The 13,467-nt window shown below is 36.4% G+C and overlaps 1 protein-coding gene across 2 annotated transcripts in view; it reads left to right on the top strand.

Annotated features, from left to right (window-relative positions):
* Positions 1-13,467, top strand: part of HS2ST1 (heparan sulfate 2-O-sulfotransferase 1) — a 151,876-nt gene that overhangs the window by 127,447 nt on the left and 10,962 nt on the right. For both annotated transcript variants that reach the window (XM_054691647.1, XM_054691646.1), the window contains exons 3-4: positions 418-503; positions 9,639-9,777. In XM_054691647.1, the coding sequence (XP_054547622.1) occupies positions 418-503; positions 9,639-9,777 (225 nt within the window). The remainder of the gene's footprint in view (positions 1-417; positions 504-9,638; positions 9,778-13,467) is intronic.

Genomic DNA, 13,467 nt, shown 5'->3' with positions numbered 1-13,467 from the left:
ACTCTTTAAAGTCTTTTGATAACCATTAATCAGTTTTCTTAAAGACTGATTTTTTTTTATCTGTTGTATTAATGAAGATGAATTTGTTGAGATAGTTGAATTATAGTTGAGGATAAAACCAGTGTGCAGAGACGTTCCCAAGTGAAAGTGCTGCCCACTCACCCATGTGAGATGTACTCACTGTACAATATTGTGTAGTTTCATTTTCTGAGTGTGGTAATAGTAGCTCTGTATGATGAATTAGCAATTACAGGGCACATGATGCTTTTCCTTAGTTGAAACTTGTGTTTCAAGCTCTGCAATTGTCAAACTTTGTATGATTGGTTTTGAATGCCTAAATGGAAAGTATTTTGCTATCATCAGTTTTCATTTTCTTTAAATTATACTTAACTAATGAGTGTGCTGTCCTTTTTTTAGGTGCGCTTTGTAAAGAACATAACTTCCTGGAAAGAGATGAAACCAGGTTTTTATCATGGGCATGTTTCTTATTTGGACTTTGCAAAGTAAGTTACACTAAAACCATATACTGAAAATGCTTTGTACTTCAGAACCTAAAAGGAATAAATTTACGATTTGGATTTGAAAATATGTATTGGTTTGCCTTTGTCACTTTTACATAAGTAATTTAAATATTCCGTTAGTGTTTTACTGCCCTCTAGTGTTCATAAATTGATAATTGTCATACTAATTTTAGAAATTCAAGGTAGATCAAATTTAGACAATAATCTATAAGGTTATTTATAATTATTACTTTTATGTTTCTTGTACAACCAGAATGCCACTATTTCAGGAGAGGTCCAGCTTTGAGCCAAGAAGGTAATCAGATTATGGCTTATCAAGTCATGGAGAACTAAGAAAATAAAAACCACCACTCAGTTTTTGGTAGCCCAGTGCATGTGCTTCTCAAACAAGAATAGTAAAGTGTACATTACTCGGGCTACCTTGTTTTAGCTTTAAAATTGTGATGCATACCAAAGAGAATTTTTTTCTTAATGGTGTTTTTTCTTTTATTTTCTTTTATGTGATCTGTCTGCAACTCATTTTCGTTACTATAGGGAGGAGTAGATCAGGGTGCTTGCATCGTAATTCTTGCAAGAAGAGTTCGTAAAACTCCTAACAATATCCACACACTGAGTTGCTCCCTTGAGTTTTTGCCATATTGAGTATTGACCAGAAAACTGGTTAAAAGGAATATTTTATATCTATGTAGCTTGCATATGCATTTTTATTCACTTTTGGTAGAAATCTGAATACCTTTATAGTAAAACCTCAGATCCAATTCTTTGTCTTAATAAGATACTGCATTAACTTCAAGAATATTAAAATTTTTAAAAATTATTTAAACTTTGATGTGTTTGCTCAGTCTTTTCATTAATAGTCCTGACTTCAAAATAATGTACCCTCATGATGTTTGTCAATTTTAAAGAGCATTCTGTGTAAAATTTGAAAATTAAATTGATACCCCACTGTCAATTTAACATTTTAAATTTGAAAAGTTTAGTGAACTATTATTGATTCAGATTGATACTATATCTCAACTTTTCAAAAATACATAATTATAAAGGAATTTCCCAAATATTACATACATACATAAAGCAATATATTCTTTTTTCTAATTCTTCCCCCAGTACTTAAGATCTTTCAATAAAATGGTAGCTTTAAAGTTAGATGTACATTTTTCTATAAATAATTCATATTGCAATATTGAAAACATTTTATAGGCAGCTTTAAAATAAACTAATTATTTTTTCTTTGCAGAGGCACTGAACCAATTTCATAAACTTCACTCATATGCATATTTTCCCTAAGGGCTGCATTATTCTTCAATTGAATGTTTGTTACCCTTTCACCTAAATGATTTTATTTTTTCCACACACAGCTTGGTTTCTAATACTTGAGGTTTTCATTATTAAAATAATATATTGAGTGCTTTTGCTTTTGGCAAAAGTCTTGTACTTAAAATGAAGCTCTGGTATATGCTGGGGTACTTGCAGTTGAAAACGTATAAAGCTTCTTGAAAAGATTAATCTCATTTATTAAATATTAACATGAACATTCAAAGGTTTGAATATTTTCATGACCAGTCTCATGTTATTGGAAATGAAAGTATTATGAAATTTTTTCACAGACGTTTACAAGATTTTAAACAAATACCTTTAAAATCAACTAGAGGAAGTGTATTATGATAATATATATAGTCAAGAATTATTGTAGATGTAACTAGTGTCCTTTAATCACCATACTCATTGCAAGTGAGTAAAGAAGAGGAAAAAAAAATTCACCTTACCACTTTTTAAAGATACTTTATTCTTCAAAATATATCCTAGACTGGTATAAGTATTTTTGTGGAGTCCATTAAAATACTTGCCTTCTGCAGAAAATGGCCATATTTGTTGTAAGAAATATTTAATTGTAGAGCTTTTCAGTTGCTTTAGCAGAGATACTAGAAAAGATTGTAAACCCAAGAAACCCCAAGACACCAGGAAATAAGATAAATAAAAGATGAAAAGTCCTTTGTAGTTTAGACTGATCACTCGGAAGTACTCATTTTATTTGTAAGCCTGTTTCTGCTCAAACTAGGGATATTAAAAAAATACCTTCTTACATATTTGTATTCCCTCCTGCCTTTCTCCTTTTTGTCTTACTCCTGGCCGTTGACTTTTTTTTTTTATTAGCACATTTCCTAGCTCTTCCTTTCTAGTTTTCTTTCCCTTTAGTATTCAATTACTGTTTTACTTTCTTTTTAGTTGATACAACATAATTTTAAGATAATTGTAGATATGTGTCGGTCTGTCCAGCAGGCCGACGGGGTTCAGGAACACGGCAGAGGGGCTGGGGATGAAAAACGCTTCTACTCACATGGATGGCTGCAGGAACTCACACTTTATTACTGAGGGGGCAGGGATATCATTTTTACTTTCTGCGCATGCGCTTTCCATGGACCTTGCACCTTTCTGTTAAGATTGCATTAGATTTGTAGTTCTTTCGGTTGGCGGAAGCGAACACTACCTCAGGTCCCTCTGTCAGCCAGAAAGCAGCATTGCCAAGGCGGTATTGCCAAAGTTAAGTTTTGTGTCTGTTATTGAAAGCGGACACACAAGGGCCTGTCTTAGGTTGTGGCAGGTATGCACCCATGCTTACCCGTCATGGCTGTCCGCCACCTGGATTCCGGATAAGGTGACGGTGCTGTCTTAGGTTGCTATGGGGCACACCACCATCTTACCCGTCATTGGCCTACAAGTGGTCTAGCACAATGTTTATCCAGACATTGGGGTCCTGAGAAGGTTATAATGGGGAATAGCGCACATGTAAGCGCTACTCGTAAGTTTTTGCGTCTGTTCCATTGATGCCACAAGATGACAAAAATGACCCCTAGACAGAGGAAAATTAGACTGAGGAGTGAGACCGCTCCACCTAAGGATTTGACCAATCCCCAAGCTTTGGAGAGCCAGGAGAGGGCTTGATCAGGATTAATAGTGAGGATTTGATTAGCCAATTGGACAGTAAATTTAAGAAAGGTTGGTTCCATGGGCTGCGCAGGTAGTCATTAAGGGAATGAACTTGGGAGGAGTAGTTGGATACAACAGCAGGGGTAACGCAGGTGAAGGCATATGTAGGCATACAGGGGATATGAGCAGTTAAAGTCAGTAAGTCGATTTCTTCCTGTATTAAGGAAACTTGTTGATTCAACTGGAGTAGTCCTACTGCGAGATGGTTGTTGATGGAATTTTGTGTGAGAAAGGCACTGGAGGCTCTTTCTGAGAGATGGTTGATGGTATCTGCGTTGAGTACGGAGTTGGATAGAGCTAGGCCGCCAACCACCTCGGACACAGCTGCCAGCGTCGAGAAGACAGAGATCACGGCACCAACAACCAATGCCGGACCTGCTTGTTGATTTCGGATGATTACCTGAGAAGTAGACTCAGACACATTGACAGGCATAATAACGACCTTAGGGAAACGCATGACAACGAAGGAATTGCTGAGGGTTTTAGACCAACAAGAGGAAAGGTGACAGCTACAATTGAGGGAGGATTGATTGTTGAATGGTAGATTGAAAGACACTATAGAAAGGAGTCCAGTGGTGGAATTGGTAGACAAGAATGACGGGAGAATACCCCCCTTTCTAGAACCAAGAGGGATTCATCTACTAGACCCAGATGTCATTGTTTGGTTCAAGCAAAGGTATCCAGATGGTATTATCTCTAAACCTAAGAATTTCTGAAGCACTTCCGTAGAGTTAAGTAATTTAAGGCCATGGCTCTACAGGCTATACCTGAAGAGTAATATTGTATAGTAGTCTTTTTTCCTTATTTAAATAAAAGTTTGTATTGTGGTTGGGATTTTGAGGTTAAATTTTGGCTCTGCTACTTAACAGTGGTGTTTTTGTGTAGCTTATCTCAGTCTGACTCATACATAAAATGGGATTATTACCTACCTTATGGGTTGTTGGGAGGGTTCAAACTAAACGAATGCATGGAACACATTAAAACGTTGATTATACACTACAGGATTAGAGTGACTAGTAATCAGTACTATGTGAACATGGTGGTTAATACGGAAGTTCTCTGGAATAGCATTTTTTAAGGTGTAAGGTTTGGTTGAATTAAAGTATCACTGGGGACTATCACCCTCTAAATATTTTCTTATCATGTTAAAATTTTGTGGCTCTGCTAGTTTATTTTTTAACTTACATTTAGAAAAGAAAAAAAAAATGAGCACACTGGGATGAAATAAGTAGCAGAGGTATGCAGAGAACTAATCTATATGACGTCTAGGTGAAAACACCTTTTGTCTATTTTTTAAGATACTTTATCAAATACAAGTGAACAGACTTTTTTAGATTATGGTGAAACTTATTATACTAATTTAAGTATGTAGATAGCCTTTTACAGTTATGATAATATAGAGGGATATTAACTACAGAAATAATATGTAAAGCGAAACTCCTAGGTGTTTTCCTCGAGGGATGTTTGAGAAAGGCTTGAGGAGGTGAATTTTGAAAGAGCAGAAGTGAGGGACTACACAAGCCCCCGGAAGTAGAGTGGGAAGGGAGGGATGCTGCCGATTTTTGGTTGATGGGGGTGGTCTATCATAGGGAGGTGGATAGTCTGTATTGTCCTCCACATCCCCCTTGTCTGAAGAGGAATTTCCCCATGGATTTGAGGATTGAAAAGGGGGGGTTTCCGTGGCTGAGCTTGCCATGGCCGAGCATGTGGCGGGTGTAGTTTCGCTTTCGGATTGAGCCGCAGAGCGCAATGCCTCAGCCACTGGTTCACAAGCAGCTGCTCCCCCATCACTAAGGGCATCATAGACTAGTTGCCACACAGAAAGAATACGGGGGGGGGGGAACAGTTTGGGGTCTGTAAAGGTCCCTATGAAGAAGGAAGTCTACTTTGACCTTTTCCCAGTTTCGTACTGAGACGGTGTCCTGCTGAAAGAACCATTTGCTGGTGTTTGCGAGGACTGAGACTAGATTATGAAGGGTCTGAACCTTAATGGGAGTTCCATAATGTTTAAGCAGAAGTTGTAGGGCTCTAACAAGTTGGCCCTTGGACATGGTATTGCCCATGATGCTGATCACTTACCTAATCCTTCCTTACATTACTGATTGATCGGTCCCTCAGAGGATCCCTCGTACTCGTGTCCCGACGTTGGGCGCCACTTGTCGGTCTGTCCTGCAGGCCGACGGGGTTTAGGAACACGGCGGAAGGGCTGGCGATGAAAAACGCTTCTACTCACATGGATGGCTGCAGGAACTCACACTTTATTACTGAGGGGGCAGGGATACATATATGAAAGTCTGCGCGTGCGCTTTACGTGGCTTGCGCATGTGCTTTGGTCTGCGCATGTGCTTTACGTGGCTTGCACATGTGCTTCGGTCTGCGCATGTGCTTTGGTTATTGACAGATATGATAAATTGATGTCATAAATTTAGAACTTTTCCAGTTTAAAAGAAAATTGCATAGGTTGGACATTTTCAAAACATCAGATGACATAAAGTTGAATTAAGTTACAGTTCTTGTCCCCAATGAGTCCTTTGAAACTTCACTCTTTCTATAATTATCAATCAGTTCATTGTGTTTTATTATAAATAGTAAAACTGTTACATTACCCTACTTTTTAACTTCATATAACCTATTAGCAGTATCAATACCACTTCAATTTTCTTCAAATTTTACAAAATGAAACATTAGGTTGTCTCTTTATAAAACCTTTCCCAGTAACATTTTCCTCTATAAAAAAGTTCAGTTAAAAAGAAAACTGTTTTCACACTGGTTTTGGTCAGCTGAGAATTTCAATGATCCAGTTACCTAAGGGAATGCATCAGTCTTAGAAAGGTAACTGGAAATTATTTTTGATATGACAGTCAATTTAATTTAAGCACTCGTCAGGTGTGTGTTTTGAGGTTATGCCAGGAATGAGTATGGGTTTTCGGTGTTGTCTTTTGGGTTTCTTCATTCACCTCTTGTCTTTTTCAGAACAATTCAGGTCAATCAGTAAAGAGGCAGATCTGTTAGAACAAGGAACAAATAACTAAATGCTTCATTAGATCTGAAATATCCTAGAGAGAAACAAAGTGACTATGTCAGGCCTAAATAGTTTGCTAGAATGTAGATCATGTGAGTTATCCCTTTTACCTTGTACTTTTCTGCTGAACCAGTTGAAGGTTGAACTTTTTTCTACAACTTTATTTTTTTTTTTTTTTTAATAGAGGCATGTTTTATTTATTTATTTGTTTGTTTGTTTGTTTATACATGCACTGGGTACAGTCAGAAGCGCGGGAGGGTGAGAGAATTCACCAGAGTCAGAGCGGGTAGCAGAGCAGGCAGAAGGACCGAAGTACACTGCTGAGGGGAGCAGCGGGCGGCAGGAGAGGTTTGCGCGCCATGTGGGACCCTCCTCCGGTGGCCAGGGAGCAGCCGGGGAGCGAACCGGCGTTGCAGAGGCTGCGGGCAGCTTTGCAACCCAGCGCTCAACTGCTGCGCCACCGGGGAGGCCCTTTTTTCTACAACTTTAAACAAATATGTGACCACACTGTAGAAGCTTTTTTTAAAAAAATCAATCATTACAGGCAATATGTAAGAGATGCTTTTTTATTGACCTTGTACGACTAGCTCTCTTTACAATACTGATCTGTAAATAAGGAGCAGTCACTGGAGACAGATCTGCAGTTACATCCACCTCTATTCCTTACAGTGCTGCAGTCTCAGCCATATTCCTTACAGGCTTCGGTTTCTCCCCTTGTAAAATGGTAATTAAAGTAACTTTAATTCTGTGTGCTTGTGAGGTTGAAATGTGATCATGAATGTGATGCACTTAGTTCTGTGTCTCACACAGCACAGTGTTAGGCTCTTTTAAAATGCTGTCTTTCAGTTACCATGCTGTCTTACTGGTGTTTTCTTTTTCTCCCTGGCCCTTTTTCCAGCTCTGAGTTAAAATATTGTCAAGACTCTTATCTTTGCCTCCATTATCCTCTTTTGGGAAGATGACCTATTTTTATTTATCAGACATCCAAGCAAGAAACTTGAGAGTGGCTTAGACAATCCTTTTCTTTATCTCCTACCTAATCAGTCACCAAGTCTTTGGAGCCTGGCATCTTTCACTTAGCATAATGCTCTTAAAATTTGATGTATCAGTAGTTCATTCCATACTATGTAGTATTCCATTGTATGGATGCACCACCATTTCTATCCTTCTCCAGTTCTAGATACTTGATGTATTTCTAGTTTTTAGTGATTGAGTAAAGCTGCCAAAACATTTGCATACAGGTTTTGTGTGGGTATATGTTTTCATTTCGCTTGGGTTAAAACCTAAAAGTGGTGTTACTGGATTAGATGAAACTTTAAGAACTTGCCAAACTCTTTTCCTAAATGGATGCATTATTTTGCTAGATCACCACCACCACTGTGGTTGAGACTTGAGAGTTCTAATTGCTGTGCATTCTTGTCATTGTTGAAACAAAAACTTGTCAGTGTTTATTTTTTATTTTAAGCCATTGTTAAAGACACACAGTAGATGACTGCCCATTTTAAGAGATAGATAATTTTAAAAATAATTTATTCACAACATTATCATTATGGGACCAACAAATACCAACAGATCATTTATTATGTTGGAAATAAGACCATGGGAACTTGCCACTAGAAGGCTTTGAAAGTTTCCTTGAAAGTTTTAGGGCTAAGGGAGTCTGGAGTAAATATGTATAAGATAATCATGTCCTTAGTGAGAACTCCAGCTAACCAGGGATGTTAAACCAGAATGAAGCAGAAATCTCAAAAGCATAATGCTTTACCAAAGGCTCTTTCTAGTCAGTTGACAAGGTTCCTTTCAGATGTTCTGAGTGTTAACATGTTTTTTTCCTTAACCATTTGTGATGTTCACTCATTTCTCTAAGCTATCTGTAGAGAATAGTTGTGAAAAAATGAGCCTGGTTTGTTTATTGCTTTGTCATACAACTACGCTGACTAAGCAAGATAAGGTTTCTAACATGTCTTGTTAACCTACTGCTCGGATGATATTTTTTCCCTTTCAGTCTTCATATAACGTCACAAATTCCTACTAAATATATTCTTCTTTTCCTAGGAAAGTCATATTCTAACAGGTCAATGGTAATTTTATTTTCTTGAAGTGAAGGTGAATTTTCTGTTTTTCTGCCTCCTGAGAAACACTCAGGAGGAACAGCTCAAACTGGCCTGCGAGTCCCCAGAACATATTTTTTCCTCTGTAAATAGCTATCTCGTTGACAAAAGAATTAAACCTACAATGAAAAGGATGCTTGTTTCCTAACCAGCTGGGCTGAATGACCCACGTGCTATTTTTATTGTGCCTGTTTTCTCTTACAATCCTTTGCTTTCATCTCTGTATAACCTTATCCGAGTTTACACACAATGATTCTTATCTCTTTTCAGAATGCGTTCACATGTTATCTCATTAAAATCATTCTTCATACTTATCAATGCTACCAAAGCCATGTCACAGATAGTGAAAAGGATTTGGTGACTCTGCTAACTGAATATAAAGGAAAATAATAGAATCAAGATAATGGCAGGGTTTCAAGATTGGGAAAGTGAGCATTTAGAACAGAGGCAACTGAACAGTTCTAGAGTTTGCAAGGATTGTTAAAGTAGAAGACTTCTCTTTCCTTCAACTATCATTTCCTAAGGAAATAATACAGAAAACAGAATGTCTTTCACTCTGTCTTGTTAAAATCAGCTTTGGAAAGTCGACTCAAATAATTGCACTTGTGTAGATTTACGATTATTCTCTGATCATGTTTGTCTACTTTGGTGGATCAGAAGTAAAAAGTTGTTACTACATAAAATTGAATACTTCATGTAATTCTTGTCAGTCAAGTTTAAAATTATTTTTCATTCAATTTTCCTGTCTTACCTTTATCTTTAGCAATATGGCTTCTCAACCTTTTGACTAAGATCAAGTGTAGTGTCTTTATCTTCAGCATAATTTTTGAATTCTTATTTGTTTACTATATAACATAACCATGAAATATTTTCTAATTGTTACATACTCTGTTTTAATAGTCCATGTTCTTCTTTCCATATCGAATCTATATCTGAAACTTACAATTTGAGGAATGAAAATGTCAGTTTTACCTTTTTGATTTTGTTCTATTTTAGATTTGGTGTGAAGAAGAAGCCAATCTACATTAATGTCATAAGGGATCCCATTGAGAGGCTAGTTTCTTACTATTACTTTCTGAGATTTGGAGATGATTATAGACCAGGGCTAAGAAGACGAAAACAAGGAGACAAAAAGGTAATAATTTAGTTTCAAAATTTTTGTAAAGATAATTGTTTATGAAATAGAATGTGTGTACATTTTTGAAATTTATGATCCATTATAAATATGCTACTTGCTTATTGTGCAAACTTAGAAAAGAACCCCAAAGTATAAAGAAAGAAAGTACTTATAGTTGATATTTTGGAGTGTGCATAATTTTCTATGACTTTTAGAAATGTAGTCATTATATTCCAGGGCTGAGTGTTTGTTTTATTATAGTCCTATTAACACTTTTCTATGAGACCATCATAATTATTCATTATTAATATGATGTATCTGTATATGTATTTGGGTTCTCTTAGTCTTGATGATGACAATTTAGGGACACTATTTTGCGAAAGCAGCTTATTTTTTCAGGCAAGAAGAAAGAGCAACGGAGTTCTTAGCTGACTCAGTTTGGGTTGTCTTTTCTTTAAGTATGTACTCCACAGTAGCACCAGACTTATTTTTCTAAGAAACCAAACTTACTGATCACTTTTCTGGTAGAACACCTTTATTGGACCCCCATTGCTCACAGGATTTCCCAGGGCACAGGAGAAACAATCTGATAAAATTTGAAACCTAGTCTCCCTACCTCATTTTCCCTCAGGTGCCTTATGCTTCAGCCCCATAAAATGTTACCATCCTCCAACCTATTGATTTATCATTTTTATAAGTATTGTTTCCTATATTTAGAATGACTTTCCTTCACTCTGCAAAACTCTTTGTCCACTTTTTTTTAAAAGATTTTTTATTCATGCATACAAGAAGTAGGGTACAGGCCAGAGGTGTGGGGGTGAGAGGATCCACCAGAGACAGAGTGGGAACAGAACAGGCAGATTGACTGAAATACACTGCTGAGGGGAGCATTGGGCAAGGCAGGAGAAGTCTGCTGCACATGTGGGCAGCCCCCCGGCTGGGGATTAAACTCAGCTGGGGATTAAACTCTTGCTGCAGTGGCTGCGGATAGCTTCATAGGTTGCGTCTCAACCCCTTGCGTCACCAGGGAGGCCCTCTTTGTCCACTTTTTAATATACATCACAAATGTTACCTCTTTCATAAAATCTTTTCTGGTGCAAGAAATCAGCTAGTCCTATATCTTGCAAGACTCCCAAAGCACTCCATTTGCCTCTCTATTTCTCAAGCATTTATTTTGTGGTATTTGGATTATTTGTTAACATAAATGTCTTCTGCAAAAGGTCACAAAACTTGCTGAAGCAGAGGTTATATTTCATTCATCTTTGTTTCCTCCAGTATTTGGCACAGGGCCTACTTTACTATTTTGCAACCAGAGTTTTACTTAATATAATCCCTGTCCAGTACCTGGAAAATAGGAATATTAGAGAATGAAAAAGTCAGTATTCTAGAACTGATAACTATAGAGAGAGCTAGATAGATTATTTCTGAAACTTTTTTTGAGTTCTACTCAAAAGTGGCTTAGAATTCCCTTTAAACACTGAGAACTTTTTTGATTGCTGAGCAATTTGCAGCAACATGGATGGAACTAGAAGGAATCATGCTCAGCAAAATAAGCCAGAAAGAAAAAGAAAAATACCGGATGATCTCACTCATAGCAGGAATTTAGAAAACCTAAATAAGGGACCAGGAAAAAGACTAATTATAATAAAGTAAAAATCAGAATCAACAAGGAACTATAAACCAGAGACACACTACAGGGGTGGGGGGGTGGTTAGGGTCAAAATAAGGGGGGTGGAAATTGTCTGGGGACTATAACCAAGATGAAAATGCATACATTGTGCAAAAATGAAAAAGGATGTTAAAAATATATAAAATAAATAAATAAAAATTACCTTTCAAAAAAACCCTGAGAACTACCAAAGAACTTTTGTTTATTTGAGCAATATCTATTGAAATTTACTGGTTTCCTGAGAACTATGCCTGTTTACTGAGAGCTTTAGAAAATATTAATTTAAATGTAACAGTAGGAAACCAGACATGGTAACATGAAAATTATGGGTTTTATGCAAATAACCATTTTCAAAAAAAGTAAAAAGCATTTTATCTTTTTTTAAATTTTAAAAATATATGACTTAACACAGAAGCTGGATTTTCATCTCTGTGGCTGAATCAAGGATGTTCAATACATCCTTTTTATTGAAGTGAATAAAGAAAATACAGTTTTACGCAGCTATATATTGAAATTGGGAGGATTTTAATGACCTTTTCATAAAATTGTGGAAATTCTTCTCTAATACTATACTAAAACTTGACAAGCAATAGTTTCTAAAAGTTGCTGCATTGTGGAATCTGGAACCATAGCTATGAGCTTTTTATGCTCTTCTGTATTGAGAACATGTATTTGTGTTCTGTTTTTTCCTACTTGTTTGTTTTTGCTTTTTATTTTAAAGACTTGAAGTTTTATTAGAGAAGAACATTTATTGATGAATATTAAAATCAAGAGCAGAAGAACTACATGTTGGCTAATTAGAGAACTTGGGTTTAAATAGAAATCCTTATCTAAATCAGTTTTTATTCAATAGTGGATATTTAAATTCCTGCAGTTGATTAGAGAGTAATTCTGTGGCAACTTTTAATACTGTAACTTCTATTAACATCCTAGTTTTTTTTATACACTGTGGTGGTAGAGATTTTAAGTTCACCCTTAATCACCTTAGTAATTCATTCCATTTCACTCTGGTACTTTAATCAGATGGAAGTGTGAAGAAGCAGACAACCCCTTCTGAGCTTCAGAGACACCATGCTAAGACCTGTTTGCAATTGGATAGGCAAGGAATCAGAAACTTTCTGATATATCATCATTCAGTTCATTGAGCCCAAGACTTCTTCTAAATAGGACATGGTAGAGACACACAGATTATTTTATTTTTATAATGTATAATTTGGCATAAATAATAATAAAACCTCTTTTTAGAAAGTGACTTGGACCAGCAAATCTAAATCAGACCACCTGGTGAAGTTCAAAAATAATGTAATAGCCATCGAAATGGGTTTTATTGAGTATTAAGTGTTATCTGATGTGCTTTCATATAAAATATTTGTGTGTGTGTTTCTATAGACAGAGACAAAGACACATACATGCAGATAATGATATCCTAAAGGACTGTCAAAATGCTCCATGAAAAAATTGGCTTTGGCTTTGTCCCCACTAGAACTGTGCCTTTAATACTCATATAAATTCTCAAAGCATGGTCTTTCCAGCCATTTACAAATATTGGTCATGAAAACAATTTGTATAGCATGATGACGTGTGCTGTGGAGGACGCAAATGCACGCCATTTGGTCCCTCCTAGATGTGTTCACTGTAGTTGGGGAAAAAGAACACAATGCATTTTTTTTTTAAGTACTGAAAAAATTTCTTTAGATGAAGATGTATGCATAGATATAAATACCTGAATACTAAGCTAGTATTACAAGGCAGTATATAATTAATTCTATGAATTCAGAGAAAATATGAGTGGCATTAGGTAAGAGTAGTCATTGGAGATAGTCTTAACATAAACTAGATTGATAGAGGGAAGGCACTTTCAGAGAAAGAAAATATGGTCAGCAAAGGTATATAGATTTGAGGGAATATATGACATACTTGAAATACAAATCAGATTAATCTGGTAAAGTTGAATGTTACACGTAGTGCTAGGGCTACACTGGCACACTGAACTTGGAGTATGAAGTGTTTCTGAAAGGCACAGTAAGAGATTTTGATTT

This window comes from Talpa occidentalis, unplaced genomic scaffold (genome assembly GCF_014898055.3).
Source record: "Talpa occidentalis isolate TD23 unplaced genomic scaffold, MPIMG_talOcc4v2.1 talOcc4.9, whole genome shotgun sequence".
Taxonomy (NCBI): domain Eukaryota; kingdom Metazoa; phylum Chordata; class Mammalia; order Eulipotyphla; family Talpidae; genus Talpa; species Talpa occidentalis.
The sequence above is the reverse complement of the archived record's forward strand: the minus strand, read 5'-3'. Positions and strand labels throughout refer to the sequence as shown.